Source organism: Medicago sativa, chromosome 1 (genome assembly GCF_051527215.1).
Source record: "Medicago sativa cultivar Bolivia chromosome 1, Bolivia_mono, whole genome shotgun sequence".
In the NCBI taxonomy this organism is placed as follows: domain Eukaryota; kingdom Viridiplantae; phylum Streptophyta; class Magnoliopsida; order Fabales; family Fabaceae; genus Medicago; species Medicago sativa.
Genome location: NC_140749.1, coordinates 15634456 through 15660480, shown reverse-complemented (window position 1 = coordinate 15660480; position 26025 = coordinate 15634456). Strand labels below are relative to the sequence as shown.

General features: G+C 33.2%; 1 protein-coding gene across 1 annotated transcript; it reads right to left on the bottom strand.

Annotated features, from left to right (window-relative positions):
- Positions 1 to 483: 483 nt before the first annotated feature.
- On the bottom strand, positions 484 to 24708 carry LOC146953038 (LEAF RUST 10 DISEASE-RESISTANCE LOCUS RECEPTOR-LIKE PROTEIN KINASE-like 2.4). Its single transcript, XM_085707639.1, has 5 exons — positions 24029 to 24708; positions 22847 to 22984; positions 16008 to 16040; positions 2708 to 2731; positions 484 to 1930 (listed from the first exon to the last, which is right to left on the bottom strand). Exons 1-5 carry the CDS (start codon positions 24693 to 24695, stop codon positions 681 to 683), a joined length of 2112 nt encoding a protein of 703 aa, XP_085563765.1. The 5' UTR covers positions 24696 to 24708; the 3' UTR covers positions 484 to 680.
- Positions 24709 to 26025: the final 1317 nt, after the last annotated feature.

Below are 26025 nucleotides of genomic sequence, written 5' to 3'. Positions count from 1 at the left end.
TTAAGTCTGTAAAACAATGTTTAGGAGATAGCTATCGAAAGGTTTATAAACACACAAAAACAAAAATCATTTGGGAGTTACGAACCGAATCACTTTATAGGAAAAAAAAAATCAAGATTCCCATGTTGGAAGAGGCAACATTGGGCTTATGGGCTCTTAAGCTAGTCTGGGATATGGACTTTAAAAATCACTTCCATATGAATTGATGTTTGCTCGATAAATCCCTCAAATTGTTCAAATTTTCAGAAAATTGCTCATAAGGAGTTATGATCCGATCTTGGTTTACTCAGAAATATGTCAATTGGGAGTTACCACCCGATTAGTTGTGCAATTTGAGGGATTTATTGAGCAAGACTCTTCTGAATTTACTCGTGTGGATGGAAAAAACATTTTTTTGTCTAGACTTGTCCGTCTCGACGCAAAAAAAATCTAAACTTACCTAAAATGACACAAGTCCTAGTTCAAACATTAGCACGTAAGATAGGAGAAATGGGGCGTTATAGGCCCTACTTTTAGTTTTAATATTTAGGCTCACACAAATATTATTTTTACATATTGCATATGCAATACTTAGAATTTAGTAACTAAGTAACAGATTCACATTTCATATTTTTACAAATAAAGAAAACAAGCACTACAAGTGTATAGTATATATATATCAATATAATTACTTGTGATTTTCAAGCTGAATACTTCAATAAAGGATTGGATGCAATTTCCTCCACATAACTGGTTGTCCAATCTGATTCGGTTTCATTTGAGTTGCCATCAAGATTCTCTTGAACTGTTTCATGTGGATATAGTAAAGGCTTTGGAGGCATTTCAATATTTTCAATATCTCCTTCAAGCATCTCTACTACTTTGTTCATTGAAGGACGATCAACGGGTTTCAACTGTATACACCAAAGTGCAACCATGAACATTTTCTTCAAAACATCATTAATTTCCTCCATAATCACATCTTCCATTTCTCTCACTGTAGTTTTAACCAATTGATCATAAATCCAAAAGGGGAAATAAAGTTGACTTGAATGCTCAGCATGTGAATTCAAATTTCTTCTCCTACTTGCAATTTCAATCAAAAGCATTCCAAAACTATACACATCGGCCTTGTGTGATATTCTCCCAATATTTTGGAAGAACAATTCAGGAGCCATGTAACCAATTGTTCCTCTTGCTGCCGTCAAAGTGGCAATGCTTTTGTCAATAGGATAAAGCTTTGCAAGACCAAAGTCAGAAACTTTAGGGATGAAATTTTCGTCAAGAAGGATGTTGTGAGGCTTAATATCAAAATGCAAAATTTGCATATCACAACCCTGATGAAGATATGAAATTCCACGAGCCACTCCAAGAGATATCTCATATATTTGGTCGTTAGTTAGAGATATAACTCCCTCTTTGTTGAAAATATATTTATCAAGTGAACCATTGGGCATGTACTCGTAAACAAGAGCGCGTTTTGATCCTTCGACACAAAACCCAACGAGTCTTACCACATTTGAATGGTATATTCTTCCTATGGTTGCAACTTCACTTATGAAATCTTGCCCATTAGTTTTTGATTTAATTTTCAACATCTTTATGGCTACAAATGGCCCACTTATTAGATTTCCTCTATACACATCTCCATAACCTCCTTCACCCAATTTTACCTTGAATCCTTTTGACATCTGCTTTATCTCTTTGTATGAATACCTTATTGGCATGAGAGTATTACCTTGCAGAAAATCTTCGATATTTTCATATATTGATGCATGTCTTCTTCGATATGTATAGATCAACAACGCAGAGAAAAGTATGATGCCCAACATAATTCTAACTGTAATCCATGGCAGAACATACCTTCCGGTAAACCTTCCAACTTTGTTTACATTATAATAATTATAGTAGTCCAAATTATCAATATTCATGCCTGCTAGCTCACAAAGTCCTACAATTCATATCAAAGAGTTGGTCATGACTCATGATAAACATCTAGGCTAGTGGCAGAACCATAGGATTATAGATTCTGATAACCAGATGAAACTAAAATGTAAAATTAATGAAAATTGTAGAGAAAATTCCTAGAATTATTTCTTTGTTAACTTAGCATTTACATACTCATTGAGCTGCTGTTGAAAATTTACTCAAAATTGATGTTCAAAGTTCGTCAAAAATCTTAGTGAGATTTAGAGAAATCGTGTCGTGATTTTGATCAATTTATTTTGAAAAATGTGTTTTTTTAGACCTTAAGTTTTTTTTTTTTTTTTTTGTATGTCATTGTGATCATCCATGCTTGATGAGGTTATTCCAGGGACATCCGATGTATTATCCATACACCGAAGTCTAAAAAGTGTAGACGTATCTCTTATAATTTAATCAAGGTTTCAGTTTTTTTTCTAATACATTCAATCACAATCCAATAACATTTAGACGATATTATAAGTATCTCTTCTAAGGTTTCTGGTTAATTATCATTTTGAACATGCAATAACCTTTAAATCTCTTAGGTTTTTTTTCCGCACATTTAAATCTTATATGACTCGGAGAATATGCGTGGAAAACATTCGATTTAAAAAGAAAAAAAGTTTATTCAAAAGAATCATTAAAAGGTATTGCTCGCAGGTTCTATGGTTTACAAGAAAAAGGAGAAGGGGTAATGACTATGCAATTTATTATTCATAAAAGAGAAAACACGATGAATGGATGATATATATGGAATCCATACCTTGATAAATGCCATGGACAAAATCTGCAACAGAAAATAAAATAGAGTGAAGTTTTTTCTTGAGATTAAATAATTACAGTGCAGTTTACTTCATAAAAAATAATAACATTAGCCTGTGCTCGTTAGAAAGCTAAGGATAGAAGTATATTATCAGAACTTTTTTTTTAAACTTGTATATTTAATGTTGTAAACATTTAATAATTTATATTTACAATACATAATTTATTTATTATTGGGTCCTGCTAACCGGTGCCCCCGGGGCACTGGTTAAGCATACCATAAAAGGGAATTATTACCATAAAAGGAAACTGTTTTTGACTTTATTATAAATTAATTACACAATTTCAATGCATTAACTACTATATAATTTTCTTTTTCATATCCTTAACTAGTGCCCCGGGGGCAGCATTTCCCTTTATTATTTCCTTTTTTAGTTCTTAACTTTTGCTCTTCGATCTGGCGGAATCAGGGGGTGCAAGGGGGAGCCATGGCACCCCATTTAAAAAAAATATTTTTTTTATACCCTAAATTTTTTTATCTGACCTAAATCACTTGATTTTCTACATGTATGTTACGTCTTGATGAAATAATTCTTAATTTTACACATTCTCGTTACATATCATTTATTTGGTTTAAAGGAATTGATATTAATTTAATAAATGATAATCAAGAGAAATAAACAATAAAATATATATATGATACATAATTGATACCTTAATAAGTCCACTTTTCTTGTCCAGTTTTTTTTTTTTGAACAAACACTTTTCTTGTCCAGTTATTACTTAACTTTGCTTCCTTTGTTAATTTCAACAATTCTTGTTCATTACAGATTGTCAAATTGAAATTGAAATGGTTGAAATTGATAAATTTGTTTCTTTGCAAACAGAAAAGTTAATGATCGACTTTAATGAGCATAAAATGTCACTTTAATTATTTAATGATCGACTTTATGTATTACTAGCGAAAAGACGGGTACTCACATGCCCGTCTTTCCGCTCTTTTTATTGTTATTTGTATTGAAAATTGAGGGTGGTTTTTATTTTTGTTACACTTTTTAAATGCTAAAGAAAAAAATCAGATACATATATATATATATATATATATATATATATATATATATATATATATATATATATATATATATATATATATAGGGAAATGCTAACCGGTGCCCCCGGGGCACTGGTTAAGGATATGAAAAAGGAAATTATATAGCAGTTAATGCATTGAAATTGTGTAATTAATTTATAATAAAGTCAAAAACAGTTTCCTTTTATGGTAATAATTCCCTTTTTTGGTATGCTTAAACAGTGCCCCGGGGGCACCGGTTAGCAGGACCCATATATATATATATATATATATATATATATATATATATATATATATATATATATATATATATATATAATATCAAGTGAGAATGATATATTTATGTGAGAATGAAAGGAATGATTTTCAGCCCTTTGATCATATATAAGTGGTTCAGATTAAAATACTATTAAAAATATTAAATTTAATATTTAAATTTATTCTTATCTATTTTGTTACATGTGTTATTTCTATTGAAAATTGAGGGCGATTTTTATTGCGCTAATGTTTGAAAATTATGAACGGTTCTTTTTTATTTTATGAAATTTTGATTTTGATTAAAACTAAAAAAATAAAAATAAATGTTTGATGCTTTCAAGTTATAAAAAATCAAACTATCCATGATTATCTATTTCAAAGACACCGACAATAATATAATATAACAAAAAAATATAATCTAAATTCTTTTTTTAATGACACCAACAACAATTTTATTATAGCAAAATGTTGTTTAAGGGTATAATTGGAATGACAAAAAAAGTAAGTATAAATATACTCATCTAATTTTTTACACTTTTTAAATGATAAAGAAAAAACAAAAGTATATATTCATATCGTATTTGTTACATTTGTTTTAATATTTAAATTTATTCTTATCTATTTGTTACATGTGTTATTTGTATTGAAAATTGAGGGTATTTTTGGAAATAAAAATTCATCCCAAAATTTCTGAAAGGGATAATTTTCTTTATATATAGTATAGATATAATTTAAATTTTGAATGATCGATTTTTGGTTTATTACAATTTTTTTTTGAAAGATGGTTTATTACAACTTAAATATTGTTGTGAATCACTTTACAAATATCTTTACCAACAATTCAAATGTTTCTCATAATGGAATGATTGAAGAGGTTATCCCAAATCTGATTACAGATAGAATCAATAACTTGCTCACCATGTTACCCTCTGATGAGGAAATTTCAAATGCAGTTTTTTCTCTAAATAAAGACAGTGCTCCAGGGCCAGATGGCTTTGGTGCAGTTTTTTTTCAAACCTATTGGGAAATAATCAAACATGATGTCTGTAAAGCTGTTTTGCAGTTTTTCACATCTGGTTGGTTACTTCCCAATTTTAATTCAAATATTATTGCTCTTATTCCAAAAACTAACCATGCAGATTCAGTGGAGCAGTACAGGCCAATTGCCATTGCAAATTTCAAGTTTAAGCTAATATCCAAGATTATGGCAGATAGGCTATCACCAATCATGCCTGCAATAATTTCAGTCCAACAAAGAGGCTTCATAAAGGGGAGAAGCATCAAAGACTGCATATGTTTAACATCAGAAGTGGTTAATGTTTTGCACAAGAAGACTTTTGGAGGAAATGTTGCTATAAAGGTTGATATGGCAAAGGCCTTTGATACTTTGAATTGGGAATTCTTAATCAAAGTTTTGAAGACTTTTGGTTTCAGTGATATTTTTTGTAATTGGATCAAAATAATTTTAAATTCTGCTAAGATGTCTATTTCAATGAATGGCAAGCTCCATGGTTTCTTTTCTTGTTCAAGGGGAGTTAGACAAGGGGACCCTTTGTCCCCTCTTCTTTTTTGTCTTGCCGAGGAAGTTTTGAGTAGAAGTCTCACTAAACTGGTTAGAGATGGTAGTTTAAAGTTGATTCATGGCTCAAGAAGTAATCAAGCTCTTTCACACATCCTCTATGCAGATGACATTATGATTTTTTGTAAAGGTACTTCAGCAAACATCAATACTTTAAAAGACCTCTTCTCTGATTATGCTATGGTTTCAGGCCAGCATGTTAATCCTCAGAAGTCATCTTTCTATACTGGTTCCATGTCTCAACAAAGAATCACTCAAATCTCCAATTTGACAGGTTTTACTATTGGCACTTTACTATTTTCATATTTAGGTGTTCCAATTTTTAAAGGCAAAGCTAAAACTGCTTATTTTCAACCAATTGCTGACAAAATAAAACTAAAGCTCTCAGCCTGGAAAGCATCTCTCCTCTCTATAGCAGGTAGAGTTCAGTTAGTGAAAAGTGTAATTCATAGTATGCTTCTTCACTGTATTACAATATACTCTTGGCCAGTAAATTTGATCAAAGACATAGAGAAATGGATGAGGAATTTTATATGGAGTGGTGATGTGAACAAGAGAAAGCTAGTAACTGTGGCATGGCACAACGTGTGTGTTCCTATCAATGAAGGTGGATTAGGTATCAGATCTTTGTCAAAGATTAATGAAGGTGCTAATCTAAAATTGTGTTGGGAAATGATTCACTCTAACCTCCCTTGGGCACATTTCTTGAAGAATAGAGTAATGAAGAATCGCCAACCAGTCAAATACCATATTTCTTCATCTATTTGGAGTGGAATCAAACACAAATACTCTGAAGTTATCCTTAATTCTGCTTGGTTGGTAGGAAATGGCACTGACATCAACTTTTGGACAGATAATTGGAGTGGTGCACCTCTTATCACATCTCTCAACATTTCTCCTGGTATTCAACCTTATTTGAAATCAACTGTCAGCAATTTCATCAATGATTTCACCTGGAATCTCCCAGCAAGCCTCATTCAAATATTTCCCAACTTACAATCAATCACTGATAAGGTTTGTCTTCCTGTTGTGGACAAAGAGGACCAGCTTCTATGGAAACATTCTCATGATGGTAGCCTATCATTCAAAGAAGCATACCAATATCATTGTGTTACTGGTCAAAATATTTCTTGGGCAAAGAGTATCTGGAATCCTTCAATCCCCCCTTCAAAGTATCTCATGGTCTGGAGAAGCATGCACAACAAACTTCCAACAGATGAGAATCTATTTTCTAGAGGTTGTCAGTTCCCTTCAAGATGTAGCCTTTGCAAGAAGGAGCAAGAAACAACTATTCACTTATTGCTTCATTGTGATTTTGCAAAATCAATATGGCAATGGTTAGCTTCTACTATAAAAGTTTCATGCAACTTTAATTCCATTCAGGAAGCTATCAAAGTGTCTCAGAGAAAATGGTCTCCTCTTTGTAAGGTAGTTGTTCTCTCAGCTATTATAAATTGCGTGAACACTATTTGGTTCTGTAGGAATCAAATTATTTTTGCTGACAAAAAGATCCATTATGGATCAGCAATAAACCTTATTATCTCAGCCACTTCTATGACTGGTAACAGTGCAAAATGTGCAGCTAACTCTTCTATTGCTGATTTTGTGCTTTTGAAAGCTTTTAATGTTAAAATCAATTATGGTAATGCTCCTAGAATCAAAGAGATTATCTGGCAGCCCCCTGTGTTTGATTGGATAAAATGTAATATAGATGGGGCCTCTCTTGGTAATCCAGGCCCATCTTCTTGTGGAGGGATTTTTAGAGACAAAAATGCTGAGTTTCTTGGAGCCTTTGCTTACAACTTGGGCATCACTAACTCTCTAGTGGCAGAATTGAATGGTGCAATGTATGCAATAGAACAGGCGCATTCTAAAGGCTGGAATCATATATGGTTGGAAACTGATTCTGTGTTGGTGACTTTAGCTTTCAAATCAAAGAAGATTGTCCCTTGGCATCTAAGAAACAGATGGGATAATTGCTTGCAGCTTCTAAGTTCAATGAATTTTTTTGTAACTCATATTTATAGGGAGGAAAATCACTGTGCCGATCAATTGGCAACTATTGGTCTTAGTTTGAATACCTATTTCTGGTGGAATCATCTTCCTTCTCAAATCGGAGTTGATTTCACTAGAAATAGGTTAGGGTTGCCATATTTTAGATTTTGTTAATCTCTGAGGGTTTTGGTTGTTTGTCCCCCCTCTTTTTGTATTTCTCTTTTGTTTATCAATATATTCCATAGGGGCTTGCTTCTTTAGCGAGTTTCCTTTGCTTAAAAAAAAAAATATTGTATGCAATATCATTTATATATTTTAGTTTATTTTGATGGCGGTCAGCCCAAACTTTTTTGTCCGACTCCGCCACTGTGTCTTTCCATGAATGAATTTATGTTGTATCTTAAATACTTCTCGATTGTATACGTTATGTGGTTGAGATCTAAAATTTGTAGCTTTGAAGGCCTCAGCTCGTAGTCCCTAGACCTAAAATAGTGTTATTTTGGTGAAGTTGATTTATGATCCATGGTTGTTCACCAACTTAACTCACTATTGGTTTAATGGTCATCAAACCTACAAGGGATTGTACATGGTACATTAGGTTATGGAAGGTATATTTCAGTATTAGCTGGTACACGTGGATTATTAATCGATGGTTGTTGTATAAGATAATCCAAAACTAGACATTGTTCCAATTGTTGGGTTGTAGACGTATCTTCCAACACAAGACATGTTGCTTGCCTGCATAGTACTTCCACAAGGTGAAACTTGCGACATTCTAATGTATCCTACTGCTTCTGGTGGCCTGATAATAAGCACCATTTGCCACTGGATTCCCCTGAGGATTAGTCGTGGAAAAAACACCACGCTAGGAATAATGAGTATTAAGTGTTTGATGTATAGGAATGGATTGAACCTGATGAGGTCCTACCGATGAAATAATCGATTGACTTTGATTAACAACACTTTCCCTATTTTGACTCCCTTGTACTCTTTGTGGAGTTTTAGTGACTAAATTGTTACCATAATTGGCTCGTAAAACCTATAACTATTTGAACATCGTCATGAACCATGGGTTTAGCAATGTCAATAAGTTTTTTGGAGACTCGATACATTATGTCATGTATCCCCATATTAATATACTTTATAATTAAATACATAGTCATCTCCATTGAAGTCACGTGTTTCAACTAGTTATGTCTTAAAAATATTAGAAGGAGCCATACATGTTGGCATTCTCAATGTCAGCGAAGGCTCCTTCAATCGAGGCTAACATGACTTTCTTGTTGATGATGATGATGACGATGACGGTGGACCCATACCATTAAGATTCTTTTTAGACCTAAAGTGTATACTCCAAACGTAGTCCTGACCACGGGAGCTGAATCTTTTAATGGAAAAAACTATATTGTTCCACCAGACATGCCAAATTTTTTGTGGAGCACGAATTTAGCCATGGATCGGCTAAATGTAACTGTGATTCCCTTTACTTCAAGTGATTGACATAGAGGAATAAACTATGTCCCTCTGTTATGGTCCTCCCTATCTTCTTCACTTGAGCGTTAGATATAGTTGATTTTGGGTTTTTTAAGCTACACTAAGAAATGGATAAAATAAAGATAAATATAGATGCTAAAGGGGAAAAAAGTGAAATAAACTTGTTTGATGTATGTAATGTTTCAATTATTGTGTATGAACTAAGTATTTATTTCAAAAATTATGTATATTAACCAAACGGTGTCACCTATAATGATGAGCCCTTTCTAGTTTAATTTCGCGAGTTATGCACGAAAACTTCCTTGCTAATGGAGTTGTGGCACCCAAAGTTCAGCTCTGATCTCCTTCTTCACAACATGATCAATTGACATCATTCTTAGTGCGCAACTCCATGATAATCATGTTTTTTCCCTCATCTTTTTTTCCCCTTCTGTTAGTAGTGCTGCAATTGTGGAACATGAGTTTTATGTATCATTGTCTAATCCCACTATGTTTTGACCCAGTCTGAGACTAATGTATCCATGTATTGGGTTAGTGACCTTGATAAAGAATCAACTCCTCTTGCTCGACTTCTTAAGCATCACCTATCCTTCGATTAGTTGGTGGTTTCCTCGCCTAGTAGTTGATAAGTCAATAATTCATTGGTTTTAAATGTTTATTTTATTAAAATTTTATTTGTTTTTAATTACTTTTTTAGAACTTTAGTACTTCAAATTGTTTGTTATTTAATTTCAGGAACAAATATGGTGAAAGATTGAGTCTTGGAGCAAAAGAAATGGTTTTGAAGCAAGGTTAAAGAAAAGAAGGATCTAGAGCATGATTTGGGGTTGATTGAAACCAAAAATATGAAGATTCTATGCAAAAATATTAGGCACGCTCGTGCCTGACAAAGCCTAAACCGTGCTCCCATTGATTGCTCAAGTGTGCATATGCCAGAAAGACAAGCACGGTCCGTGCCTGCACAAGAACGGTCGTGCGCGATGCTGAAGCCCCATTTTGCTGTTTTGCTTCGAAGACTTGGCACGGTCCACGCCAAGCTGAGCACGGTCGTGCCAATTTCCAGGCTTCTATTTTGTTATTTTTTCAGACCTAAAAGCCCATGGGTTGCTTGCTATGTAATGTTTATGCCTTTTCTTAGGGCTTAAGTTAGCTTTTAGGCTATAAATAGAGCAGCACCGGACCTTATGGATCATCTTTTGTTCTTGGGAATTTTATGTGACAACTATTTCTTTCAATAAAAATTCTTATTTTCCCGTTCTTATTTTCTTGTTCTTTAAAATTCGGCACCTTTATTTTCAGCTATTTACTTTCATGTTTTTCTCCTTCTTCTTAATCTCTATGTCTGTAACGCCCTATTTTATTATTTATTTATTTGATTGAGTTTAGAGTCTTTTTATAATTTAATTGATTTATTTGATAATTGATATTTTTATTATGTGTTAATATTTATTAGTAGCCCCTATTTTAATATATTTAGTGGATGAATATATTTAGTGGAAGAATATATTTAGTGAGAGAATATATTTAGTGGAAGAATATATTTAGTGGAGAAATATAATTATTAGAATAAGTAAATTTGGGGGCTGAAATAGAAAGAAGAGAGTTATTGAGCCTAATCAGATTTAAGAAGAGTAATTAGTATTATAAACAGAGGAGAGATTAGGTTGAAAGACTAACATATGCAAAACAAGGATTTGGAGAAAACAAAGTTTAGAGAGAAGAGAACAAGAGGAGAGAAGAACCAAGAGAGGAAGGCTGCTAATCGATAATTCTAAGGTAAGGGTGAGACTAACATTCAGTAATTTTAAGTCTGTAATTCTGAATTAACATGTTGTAGGATTAGTTTGTGAGAATTTGAGAATTAGGGTTTATAGTGAGGATTGATGATTAGATGATGGAAAACTGTTGAATTGATGTAGAAACTGTGTAGAGACCTTAGATAATCCATAGGATGACTATTGGAAGTAGTTTTAAGGTTAGGACCATGAGATTAGGTGATTTTTTTTGAGAAAAACTGCATTCTTCCCGAGTTGACATTCATCGCTCGCCAACGCGAGCAGCTTAACTCGCCTCGCGAATGATGAACTTCATCGCTCGCCTCGCGAGCAAATCGCTCGCCTCCACGAGCAAGTCTTTTTTGAACTCCAGGAAGCCATGTTTGCTCGCCGCTGCGAGCAAGTGAGCTCGCCTCGCGAGCAGAGGAACTCGCCACTGCGAGCAAGTAGCTCGCCACTGCGAGCAAGTGTTTTTAAGAGGTCCAGAGAGCATGATGAGCTCGCCACCGCAAGCAAACCAGCTTGCCTCGCGAGTTACTCAGTATCAGACAACCTTGTTTAGGGTTCTTGCGATCTTTGTTGCACGAAGTGTTATGAGTTAACCTTGGGGTAGGAAGGGAAGTTGTTATAATATTATGAGTTGTTCAGAAAGCCAGAATTAAAGATGATTAAAGTTATTTGTAATGGGATGTTGTTATATATGCAATTATGTGAAATACTTATGATGTTAAAATTGATGTTATTCATTTATTAATGTTGATACTTATGAACTGTTTATATGCTGACCTTGTGCTGTTGAATTGTAATTAAGTTGTAAATGTCGGTTTAAGTTGTGAAGTTGTAAGTTGTCGTCCAAAGTGATGAAGTCTCATAAGATGATGATGTTGTCTAAGTTGTACATGTTGTTGAGTCCATGCATACTCATTAAGTTGAGGGCTTGATGCCCTGTGAGCATTTGCTCCTTACGTTGAGAGCTTGATGCTCTGTGAGCTTTTGCTCTTTAAGTTGAGGGCTTAATGCCCAGTGAATATATTTATGCTCTTATGTTGAGGGCTTGATGCCCTGGTTGGTACCACATGCATGATTAAGAAGTTAAAGTTGCATAGTCGAGTCGAAGTTGTTAAGTTGATAAGTTGTTATCCATGAGTTTTTAATGAAGTGCTTTATGAATAATTATTGTTATGATGAATTGATGATGTTTATGTTGTTAAATGTTATTGATGATATCTATGTTGTTAAATGTAATTAATGATGTCTATGTTGTTAAATGTAATTGATGAATTATATGCTTAATATTATTGTTTGTGAAATCTCACCCCTTCTGCTTGGAAATATTGCTCTTCGTATGAGTAACTTGCGGGTGATCGAGAATAAGTAGTTGTTGATTGCTGTCGTGAGTGGCTACCTCTCACTGTGTCTTTAGGTGCTCTGATACGTAACAGGATAAGAATTTTGTTATTGCTTTCTGTTCCTTACGTATTACTTTATGAAGTTTTCATGAATTGTTGATGAGCTAAGTTTATGAGATTTTGTGATGAGGCCTGCGTGCCAAGACTATTTATATTTTTGAAATAAAATCCGCTGCGAAGTTTTGAATAATTTTGAAGGATAAATTGTTATTTATTCCATTTATGATTTTTAAGAAGTGTAGCATTCCGTTTATGTTGAAAATACTCTCATTTATATGTGAAATTTTTATGTTGGGAAAACGAGGTGTTACAATTGGTATCAGAGCAGGTCGGTCCTTCCGGCCAAGTAGATGAGTCATTGTGCCGTGTGACGGTTGAATACTGTCGTTGTGTTTTCTAATTAACGGTTATGTTTTATTATGTGATCATGTTTAACTGACTAACTTTAATGTGGTTTTTGTGTATTGTTTGAAGTTTCTATTTTGTTATATATGGTTTAAGATATTTAAGCAATAATTAAATTCATTTTTCTCCTGTGCTCTGAATTTCGAGGACGAAATTCTTCTAAGTTGGGGAGAGTTGTAACGCCCTATTTTATTATTTATTTATTTATTTGATTGAGTTTAGAGTCTTTTTATAATTAAATTGATTTATTTAATAAGTGATATTTTTATTATGATTTAATATTTATTAGTAGCCCTTATTTTAATATATTTAGTGGAAGAATATATTTAGTGGAAGAATATATTCGGTGGGAGAATATATTTAGTGGAAGAATATATCTAGTGGAAGAATATATTTAGTGGAGAAATATAATTATTAGAATAAGTAGATTTGGGGGCTGAAATAGAAAGAAGAGAGTTATTGGGCCTAATCAGATTAAGAAGAGTAATTAGTATTATAAATAGAGGAGAGATTAGGTTGAAATACTAACATATGCAAAAACAAGGATTTGGAGAAAATAAGGTTTAGAGAGAAGAGAACAAGAGGACAGAAGAACCAAGAGAGGAAGCTGCCAATCGATAATTCTAAGGTAAAGGTGAGACTAACATTCAATAATTTTAAGTATGTAATTCTGAATTTGAATTTAACATGTTGTAGGATTAGTTTGTGAGAATTTGAAAATTAGGGTATAGAGTGAGGATTGATGATTAGACGATGGAAAACTGTTGAATTGATGTAGAAACTGTGTACAGACCTTAGATATTCCATAGGATGATTATTGGAAGTAGTTCTAAGGTTAGAACCATGAAATTAGGTGTTTTTTTTGTTGAGAAAAACTGCATTCTGCCCGAGCTGACATTCATCGCCTCGCGAATAATGAACTTCATCGCTCGCCTCGCGAGCAAATCGCTCGCCTCACGAGCAAATCGCTCGCCACCGCAAGCAAGTCTTTTTTGAACTCCAGGAAGCCATGTTTGCTTGCCACTGCGAGCAAGTGAGCTCGCCTCGCGAGTAGAGGAACTCGCCACCGCGAGCAAGTAGCTCGCCACTGCGAGCAAGTAGCTCACCACTGAGAGCAATTGTTTTTGAGAGGTCCAGAGAGCATGATGAGCTCGCCACCGCGAGCAAACCAACTCGACTCGCGAGTTACTCAGTATCAGACAACCTTGTTTAGGGTTCTTGCGATCTTTGTTGCACGAAGTGTTATGAGTTATCCTTGGGGTAGGAAGGGAAGTTGTTATAATATTATGAGTTGTTCAGAAAGCCTGAATTAAAGATGATTTAAGTTATTTGTAATGGGATGTTGTTATATATGCAATTATGTGAAATACTTATGATGTTAAAATTGATGCTATTAATTTATTAATGTTGATACTTGTGAACTGTTTATATGCTGACCTTGTGCTGTTGAATTGTAATTAAGTTGTAAATGTTGGGTTAAGTTGTGAAGTTGTAAGTTGTTGTCCAAAGTGATGAAGTCTCATAAGATGATGATGTTGTCTAAGTTGTACATGTTGTTGAGTCCATGCATACTCATTAAGTTGAGGGCTTGATGCCCTGTGAGCCTTTGCTCCTTACGTTGAGGGCTTGATGCCCTGTGAGCTTTCGCTCTTTAAGTTGAGGGCTTGATGCCCTGGTTGGTACCACATGCATGATTAAGAAGTTGAAGTTGCATAGTCGAGTCGAAGTTGTTAAGTTGATGTTATCCATGAGTTGTTAATGAAGTGCTTTATGAATAATGATTGTTATGATGAATTGATGATGTTTATGTTGTTAAATGCAATTGATGATATCTATGTTGTTAAATGTAATTAATGATGTCTATGTTGTTAAATGTAATTGATGAATTATATGCTTAATATTATTGTTTGTGAAATCTCACCCCTTCTGCTTGGAAATGTTGCTCTTCGTATGAGTAACTTGCAGGTGATCGAGAATAAGTAGTTGTTGATTGCTGTCGTGAGTGGCTACCTCTCACTGTGTCTTTAGGTGCTCTGATACGTAATGGGATGGGAATTTTGTTATTGCTTTCTGTTCCTTACGTATTACTTTATGAAGTTTTCATGAATTGTTGATGAGCTAAGTTTATGAGATTTTGTGATGAGGCCTGCGTGCCAAGACTATTTATATTGTTGAAATAAAATCCGCTGCGAAGTTTTGAATAATTTTGAAGGATAAATTTTTATTTATTCCATTTATGATTTTTAAGAAGTGTAGCATTCCGTTTATGTTGAAAATACTCTGATTTATATGTGAAATTTTTATGTTGGGAAAACGGGGTGTTACAATGTCTACGATGAACATGAGTGAGTATACTTCTTTGTCTTGGGATTGTTGGATGAGTCTAATGACCTAATCCTATCAAGCCAAGCCTAGAACCATAATTTTATGTGAATCTATTTTTCTAATCTAATCTCACCGTTCTTAATTCATATTTCAAATACTAACTGAAGGATCGAACGAAGAAGGTTAGTATTGGACATGTGAGATTAGACAAGGTTTACGAAACATGAGAATAGTCTAGTAAACCTTGAGACCTTAAAAGTTTCGTTCTTAATGGGTTTCAATAGTAATCAACCATGAGAATAGGCGTGGTTGTTATTGAAACACACGCATTGATTCCGAGAGGAACCTTGATATGCCTTAGAGAAACTTGTCTTTATAAATAAATTTAACATAAGATTTCGATATAGGTTTGGATTGTAAAAGATTTGTCATTATGATGAACCAATAATCCCAAGACGCTTTTTATTATTATTTTACATCAATCAATTTGCAAAAAATTCTAACTTTAAATCTTTCAGCTAATCCTAAATTAAAACGAGAATCATAATTACAGCAACTCCATGTGGAACGGTACTTTTTACTACTCTGATTTAAACCGTGCACTTGCGGAAATAACACTTCAGTAGTCTAATTGTTTATTTTTCAAGATTATTATTTTTAGATAGAAACATGGTATAATTGGATATTGGAAGTGAGGGATTGTGAGTGGTTGTAAATACTTAATATACATTTTTCTTTTCAATAGAAAAGTCTGCAACGGTCCTAAGATGTAGCCAAATTTAATCGCACTCTGTTATCGATAGTTATGTTATATTATTTCACATTAATCTCTCTTTTCCCTAATCTTAATGCAGGGAAGTTGATGAAATGTTATTCGACTTCAAGTAAGTATAGAATTGATTATAAACTTAGTGCAAGATTACTAAAAACGAAAAATTAAGAAAATTTAAAATTAAATCAGAGAACCTTACCAATCAGAATGAGGGCCAGATTGATCCAACGTGCTGAAAATTGCAATAGAGAAGAAATCATTTTACATATGTTGAAAATGATACACAATATCGGGTCAAATTGTTAATAATTTATAATTAAATCCATCTTTAAACTAAATTTTACCATTCATGATTTACTATCCACCTATCCATGCACACATATATAAATTGAAATTCGTTGATATTAGGTGTACTTTGATTTGTAAAAGGATAAGTACTAGATATAATAATACTGAACAACATTTAAGTAACATGACAACTTTTTCGATACCTTGAATGAGAAGAGTCATGAATAGAGAGAAACATGGACAAGATATATTGCCCCTTATTTTATCATGTCTCATAGTCATAGTCTATTTATAAATTATTCCGGGTATAACAAAAGCACGTTGTCTTGTCTATTACCATTGACAAAATATTTACATATATTTTATATAGTATTTTATTATACACGATAAAATTGTTAGAGCAACACAATGAAGCTTGTTCTACAACCAAGGGTTTTCTAGAGTTTTGATTATTGGATTTTCGAAGAATAAGAAGAGAGAATGAGAGGAGAAGTATTATGAATATTGTGATTTCATTAAGTTGTGGATCACACATACAAGTGCTTATATACAAAGTGTTGTTGAGTTGCTTGAAAACAAGTCATCTCTCAAACCCTAACAACCTTATGCTAAAAACAAGCAAAACTGTAACTAACTTTTAACGACCAAAACTAATTTGATTACCATGTGATTTAATCAAACAAACTTGAATTAAATCACTAATCAATTATGCCATCTAACAAAAATAAGATGCATGATGCATGTAATGAAATATCATATAATATCAAAATTTTATCAAATCTAACAGGCTTTATCTACATAAAGAGAACTTTCAATGGTTGGGTTGATTGGTTTAATTTATCTTCTAAAAAGTTAATTTTTGACAAAGAGAGTTATTGGTATAACTATGCTAACTTTTTCTTGTGTTAACTCTCCAATTCTTAAGGAAAAAGACTCTATTAATCTGAAGTTTGATAAAGAAGTAAGTAAAGTCAGAAAAAAGTTGTTATATCCAAGAATCAAACTTTGGTTCTCCTAAACAATTTATCTAAAGCTCATTAACCACTTGAGGACAATTGCTTGGTTATAAGTGTTAGGTAATTATTACTCGAACAAGCAAAGAAAAGTGTTAGATAACAGGTTATTGACCTTATGCGATTGAACTTTTATATTTCTAAGTTAGTAGAATCTATAAGATATTATATATCATATATTCTATCTTGTAACATATTGACAACTAATGCCATTGAATTCCCTAGTTGTCTCCTTTATTATTCTTTGTGAAACTCTATTTTATTAAAATGACATCAAGGAAAATTGCTCTTCTCACTTGTGAAATTGCTCATTCCCTTAAATCCAGCGTGAGCTAACTTAGGCTTGACATTTTCTGTGGGAATTAACTCTACTGGCAATTTTAAGATTGGTTGAGCCGACTTAAAAAGTGAATGAGCTGATTTTAAAAGTGCCAGCGGGAGAAGAGTTAACTATCACGCTGGATTTAAGGGAATGTCCAAGTCTAAAAGGAAGAAGAGCAATTTTCGACATCAAGAATATGGTTAGATCCTGCTTTAACTTTTCGTGGCTTCCGTTGTCGAAGTCCCAAATGTATTTAGTTTGGTCTCTGATGATTCATTAAGTCTGTAGGTTGTAATTTTTGTCTGTTTCTAATCCTCGGTATGTTGATGTTCTTTATTACTCCATCCTGTCTCAAATATAAGAAAAGATTCCTTTTTTAGATTCATTGAATAATTAATGTATCTGCTTTACAATGTAGACCAGATACATTAACTACTCAATGAACCTAAAAACGAAATATTATCTTATATTTGAGACCGGAGGGAGTATATTCGGTGATTTGGAATATGAATGCCTTTGAGATTTGTTGCTTGATTAAGTTGTTTTTAAAAACTGGTCGTGTTCATTAATCTATTTTTGGATTCGTGCACAACGTGCTATGAATCACATATACAGACATAAACACCAGACATGGCACAAACACAGACACACAAACACCACTAATAATTTGAGAAAACCACATAATTCAGTGTAATTTTATGTTCGATGTCGTATACAACACATGTCTGACACCGGGTCACACTTAATCCCAAGATTGTCCGTGCTTCACATCTTGTTGTTGAGAAAACCTTTCGTAAGGATCTAGAATATATGAAACAACTCTTTGTGTTTTATCCTATCAAACACAGGTACTCTAAAAATGGTGAAGTACATGAACTGACCGTAACGAGTACGCGTACTCATATCTTACATATCAAGATATATCCATTTTTCCTTAGTTGATTCACCGTGGTGGATGCAGCAAAAATGTACACGCAAATTGAACAATATCAAAAATTATTTTGTTTTTTAATTATATTTCAATTCACTCTCTTGTTTTTGATAAAAATAGTTAAGGAGGTGGACAAAAGAAGTAAATATCTAAAGAAACATGATAATAGAAATGTTGTTAAACAACTGAAATATGAATAATATTATACTATTTTTTATTATAATTAATTTTTTGAGTTAATAGTGCTTTACAATGAAGGAATCTGGTGAGTTAGATGGGTCTGAGGGTGTTTTGGAGAATCTTGATTTTACAAAGGAAGAATCTTTGAAATTTTTGTATAATTTTTTCGAAATATATTAAGAATCTTTGAAAATTCAAAATAAAAGTCTACAATTTTTTAATTTTTGAAAAAAATCTGATTATTTTTCTGTTTTTTAAGATCTAACTTTTTTTTTCGATTTTTTAAATTTTTGAATTTTTTTATGAATTATTTCTGATTTTTAAATATTTACGTTTTTTATTTTTTTATTATTAATGACGTGTAATATGTATTTTACAAGTGGCATGCAAAAAAATAAAAAGAAAAAGCCACGTCACTGCCACATCATAGGTTCTACTGAGTCACATGGCATACAAACAAACGTGAAGAATCTTTATTTTACAAGAATCGAATCTAATTTTTTTTACAGGGGACAAAACCAAAAGTCCCCTATATTACAGGGGGGTAAAGCCCTATTAACTCTTCTTTCTATTAGTTCTTTTGTTTGATTGATTCTCTCTCTCTCTTAGTTGATTCTTCTGTTTACTTTGATTGTTCCCTTTCCTATTGGTTTTTTGGTTTGAATGATTCTCTCTCTAATTTTTTTTGTTTGATTGCTTCTCTCTCCGTTAACTCTTGTTTGGTTACTTCGCTCTATTTGCTCTTCTTTGGTTTCGTGTGATTGGGTTCTTTAGTTTGATGATTTTCCCAGATTGTCGCTTCTTCTCTAGCTGGTGCTCATTCGTTGGATTCTCCCATCTTAGTAGATTATTATGTTAGTTGGTTTGATTTTGTTCGCGTATGTATACATAAATTACAATAGATGAGATATTTAGTGGAGCTGCCAAATGATGAGCTCCAAGAATACTCTAAAACAACTAAGGTGAAAATATAATGTGTAGGCCAGATTGAATCAATCTCTACTTTCTAAGTGCCATCATTTAGTCATCACTTTCTTGACCTAATGGGCCTATCTTTGGATGTCCAGGCCCATTAGAAGAATTGAATACTCCTTCTCTGTGCATCTCCTATGTACATGACACGTGGAGCTGGAGCACGTGCAGCTTACATCACTTGTCTATACAGGACGCGTGGCACACAATGAAACACTTCTTACAAGGACCACAAATTTCTCTTGGAAAGTAACGTGAGGAAGAAGTGGAGCTCTAGTTGACCTGAAGAGTAGAGATGAGCTGGGCATGCTGAAGGGTAGAGCTGAGATGGGCATGCTGAAAGGTAGAGCTGAACTGAGCATGCTGAAGGGTAGAGCTGAGCTGGCATGCTGAAGGGTAGAGTTGGGCTGGACATGCTGAATGGTAGAGCTAGGTTGGACATGCTGAAGTGTAGAGTTGGGCTGGACATGCTGAAGTGTAGAGCTGAGCTGAGCACGCTGAATGGTAGAGCTGGGCTCGACATGATGAAATGTAGAGTTGAGTATGACATGCTCAAGGGTAAAGCTGAGCAGAGCATATGGAGCACACGTGACCTGAATGTTCAAGTTGAGCTAAGCAGGTGGAGCTCACGTGACATGAACGATCAAGCTGAGCAAAGCAAGTAGAGCTCACGTGACCCGAATGATCAAACTGAGCTATACATGTTGAATAGTCAATGTATATGATAGTCCATGTAGTATGGTCTTCCATACCAGTTCACAGTCCACCAAGCGTCAAATCTGTTAAGGCGTAAACGTTTGTTCTTCTTAGGGTCGACCTGAAACAGTCCACGGTCCACCAAGCGTCAAACCTGTTAAGGTGTAGACGTTTGTTCTTTGTAGGGTCGACCGAAACCAGTCCAAATTTAGTTTTAGGGTTAATTTTGAAGGGATTTAAGAGAGGTTTTTCAAAAAACATTATTCTCTTAACGGAACAAATCCCATTGAAAACAGATCTTGATTAAACCATTAATCACAAATCAACGAGAACACATTCTTAAACACTTTAAGGATTATGTGTTTACCTCTTGAAGCGCATATCCTTTGTAGCAGAATTGTTTCTGATCACGAGAAAAGCAAAGCAGCGACGCCTCTACTCAGTCCACACGAACAGAACTTCTCTGATTATCGGTGCTAGCCAATTCCAATGGAGATTCAGAGAGATTAGATTTAGAGAGCGGCTGCTAGGTTTACTCTTGTGAATTAGGTTAAGCGTTTAAACCAACAAAATGTTTCAGTATAAATGTTCTATTTATAGAACCACTTGTGTGGTCATCAAGTCAATCACTTAAATACACCGTACCTTACGATGCACCATATTCACTTAAACACATCGTACCTTACAGTGGACCGCGTTTCTCTATTTTCACAATTAAATAATAAGTCATACATTATTATTCAATTTCTAATAAGTCTCACTTATTATTTTATAAACAAATCTTACTTACTTATTTCTCTCATCTATTTGTCCATTGTGTGCGACCCTATAAGTTCTCGTAATGTTGGCAATAATATTAAATCACGTATTTAATATTATAAACAGTGAGCGGTATCTAGCAACATATCACTGCTACCCAAGTGACGAGAATGTCATGTGATCTGACAAAACCTTTCCGTGATAATGTTCGTGTGTATTATTACCCTTTTGCCCTCATGTTTATATTGAACACAAGACATAGTATGTCACCCTTGTCCAGTTCAATATTGGGCCCGTAAACATTTCTCCTGTTATGTAGGTGGGGAAAATTCCATCTAGGGCACTAATGTCCCTCAACATGATTCGTGGAGTACCCATCAACCAACTTTATAGTCATCTTGTTACAGACAACGTTTGAATGGTGACAAAGCACTCGATTCCAACATCTAGGGTACATAGTGGTTTCAGGTCAAAGGGTGGAATACACCACTATCACTATGAGAATATCTTATGACATTTTTCATAACTTTTACTATGCAGTATTCTCATGGTGGGTCAATCCAATATAAATATTACTTCTAATATTTATATCTATGTGTAGACTTGATAACTCTTTATCCATGATCTGTGAGATGTGATCGTCAGTCTATCCACATGATAGTCTTTATGCTTTAATGATATCCCACTTTTCAATAAAGCTTGACTATGGGTACTTTAATAATAGTTTCCTTATGTTTAACGGGGTCTCACAATTAAGTTATACTTAATGTTCCATTAAAAAGACTACTAACTATTCTAGGGATTTTATTATTTTGAAACAAAACAAAATCAATAAAGAAATGCCTTATTATTTATATATTCACAATATATATTTTTATCAATATCATGATACAAAAACAAACCCAATCAATATAGATTGGCTATTAGAGCTTACTGCAATAAATTTTTTAACAAGTCTAAAGCTCAGCGAGCTTTAACTTAAGGGATAATGTTTTTTTTTTTGACAAACTTCAGGGATAATGTTAGAATGTTAAATATTTGAAGTTTATATTATTGAGTATGTCTTTTTTCTTCGTTTTTTGTTTGATCAGAGTCGGCCCAAGAGCCACGTGGTCTAAGCAAGGGCTTTCGGCCTCAACATTTTGGGATGGAAAAATTCCTCAAAATAATTTAATTTACTTATAAATATACAATATGACAACCTATGAATGAATGTTTCCCAAGTTGAGTTCGTAAAAGCAACGACCTCATATCCACTTTGTTCAAGGTTCAACTTTTGACTCTCGGTAGTGTTTTCTATAGTTGCATCACGAGTTTGAAGATAGGTATTTGTTAATAAATTATTGAACCTTTATAACTCCCTCCGATCCTTTTTACAAGAAACAATTGACTTTTTAGATACCTTGAATAAATTATGTATCTTGTTTACGTAAATCATTCAATGTATCTAAAAAGTAAATTGTTTCTTGTAAATAGGACAGGAGGGAGTATCTTATATTCTCTTATAACATATTGACACCTAATGTCATTGGAAACCATAACCTTACGTCTTCTTTTTAATTCTCTCCAAAGCCCTAGTTTATTAACAATAAATATGCTAGCTAAGGTCTTACCGCAATGGGACAATAAAATGCTTTTTTTTTTTTATTTTTTTTTTATAGGATCTTGTTAACAGGTACCCCTAAAGCACTTTTAAGTATATTAAATTAAGTAATTATTTATTTTAAAAATATTAAAGTTTTCAATTTTCAATTCAATAATTACACAAACTTTTATAAAAAGTTATTATTTAATATCCTTAACTAGTGCCCCTGTCCCAAATGCACTAGTTAACATTTCCGACTTAATGAAAATGTAACAAAGGACTAAGGTCTTACAGTAGTCGTCTCTGTGACACAGAATCTCGCCAGTAGGTTCCTTGAGGTAGCAATGATCACAATGACAAAAGGCTTGCATCCAGGAAATTTCAAATCCATAGCCTAGTGCCTTCTGAATATCGATGTATGATACGTTGCCTATAAAAGAAATAATATTTATAGACAAAAAAATCTACACGGTATATAATCAACATATAAAAATACATTTCAGTTCAAACGTTGATTTTGTCATCCAAAAAGGTCTAGCGGTGCAGTTTGTTGTCCGCTTACCTTCTATTCAATTTGATTATATTTAACATTAATTTAATTCTTTTAAAAAAAGAAAGGGTTAATTATGTTTCTAGTCCCTATAAAATAGCGACCTTGTAAGTTTAGTCCTTACTTAATTTTAATAGCATTTTTAGTCCCTAATTTTGTTTTTTTCCCTTAGTATTAGTCCCTACTCAATTCAAATTTGTTTAATTTATGCTTAAACTCTTAAATTTTTGAACAATTTTTTGCAGACATGTTTAGAACATTACTAAAAGTTCCTCCGCAAAAAATTATCGCAAAATTTGATTTCTACATCCAGATTTTATTACTTTTTATCTTTAACTTTTGTAGTTTTAAAAAATTCATATTTAATTCATTTCATGTCTGAAAATTCTAAATTTTAGTAAACGAACCTTTCATAGTGTTCTAATTTTGTCTCAAAAAAATCGTTCAAAAATTTAAGAGTTTAAGGATAATTAATCAAACTTTGTTTTAGCAGGGACTAAAATTATAAGTAATTTTTTTTTTATAGGGACTAAAAATGCTATTAAAATTAAGTAAGGACTAAACTTACAAGGTCGCTATTTTATAGGGACTAGAAACATAATTAACCCAAAAAGAAATATTGATTTAATTGAAAGATTGAAAATATTAATTAAAAAAAAAAAGTGTCTCGTGTCAACGTTTTGTTTCCATATCATAGGCGTCCTATTCCATCGGTCGTAAGATATTCAATTTGTTTTTTTTTTCATGGAATGAATTGACAATATAAAATTTTGAATTTTAATATTTTAAATATATAGTAACAAGAATTAAAAAAAAATATTTTCAAAATATTTAGCGAGATAAATCCGACAATATATTGTATATCGTCATTTATCGTCAAATTGAGTCATTGGTTATATAAGAAGGAAGAGAAGATATTTGTACCTATAATGTTATATCCTCCCCTGATGTAAGTATATGCTCCCCAGAAGGATGTGAGAGTAACAAGCTTAACACGGCATTGAGGCTCCAATATTCCAAGTTGTGGGTCCCCAACAATTACATATATGTTGTGTTGACCCATGCATGAAGCTGTATTCGTATAATACTTATCCACAGCGTTACTAGGTGGACTTGTACACTCCATGTAAATTACAGGCGTACATAACACAGACGTGGAATTCGATCGATATAAGCTGTCTTCGTATGAATTAGCATCTTTTTTGGTAAAATTGTGGTGGTATAAGTTTTTGGTAAAATTGTGGTGGTATAAGAAGAAGTGAGGGAGAGAGGAGCAATTGGTGGGTTGAATGTTTGGGTCAACAACTCGTATTGTGTAATTGTTGTAGTTGATTGATTGCACAAAATAATAACCATCATACAAATTCAATACTGTAATGTTGTTCACACAATCCAACTCGTACGTACTGTTACCACAGTGGTCTGGGTCAGGTTTTAATCTGAATGGATTAGTTATGTTGGAAATTTTTCCACAGGAAGAAGAACAAACTGGTTGTGGATAAGTTTTGTGTGGAAGTAGAAACAAGTAAAGAAACACTATAACAGCTCTTGCATATCTGGGTTTTTCTCCAAAGTTAGAGGTTGAAACCATTTTCACTCGCGGTGCTAGTTTTGGTGATAGAGTACAGTTTTAAAAGAAAAATGTAATATTAAGTCAAGATGGAACTTTCCTACGCTATTTCCTAATACGTTCTTCAATTAGGAATTGAATTACATGCATTTATTTATAAGAGGAACATTGATCATGCACTTGAGACATCAGTGATCAACAGTCCTAAGAGGAACATTAATCATGTACTTGGGACATCGGTCATAAATAGTTCCAAAAAAGGAAAATATTTATTTTTATTTAAAATTTAGAGATTGAATTTTAATCGTCCGATCGTAATTGAATAATTATCGATATCTTAAATATTTGAATGTGTGTAATCCGATTTTAGGGGAGTTGAATCCCTTCAATGATGAGCTTATCCGATACACATGGGTATTATAATTAGTTACAAAATATAATTTATAGTACGCTAAAAATTAACAATTATGTTTTTTTTTTTGGAGTCGGGGTTTGAACCCTGAATGCATTATCTCTACCAACTGAGCTAAACTCACGTGGACAAACAAATTAACAATTATGTTTAAAACATATGAAATAGTCCTTTAAAAATATATGGAATAGTAAAAAAAAATATATTAAATTTAACTAATAAGCATTATAAAAATTAAAAAACAACAAATAATAGATTAATGCAATTCGATCCAAACGGTTGTTACAAAAACAAATCCAATAAATTTTAAATTTGTTGTGTCCGGTAACAATATTAACTTGAGAAAGATATATAATCTCACATTGCAGATGGATCGATAGAAGAAAAGTGTACCGTTGTCGAATATCTCGTCAGAATTTATGGAAGTGCCTCATTGTCGGTGAAACAGATGGGGTCGTACCTGCACAAGCGCTCCGACGTCCAAGTCAGATGGAAAACAAGAAGGTTGAGAGGTTTGAAGGAAAAAAATTAACTTACCTTGTTTGAAAGTGGAGCTCTACTTATAAGGGAGAGTGTTAGGTTTTACTGTATAATTGAGCATTTGATAAGTAGATATTACCTTTTAGCCAGTCGAAAACAAAATAAATTAGGCCATTTTTTTATAAGTTTAGAGTTTTACTTTGAATGTGAACATTATAAGCATTATTCCTCTCTCTCTCTCTCTCTCTCTCTCTCTCTCTCTCTCTCTCTCTCTCTCTCTCTCTCTCTCTCTCTCTTCTTTTTCCTTTCTCTCTTGTGAGCCGGCATAAAAACCCTAGTTTCTTCTCCTTCATCCACTAAAGAGGGGTGATTTAGGGTCAATTTGACCCAAAATCACCCCTCTAACTCGTTTTTCTATTTCCCTTTTATGGAAATAAGTGATTTTCACATCTATTTAAT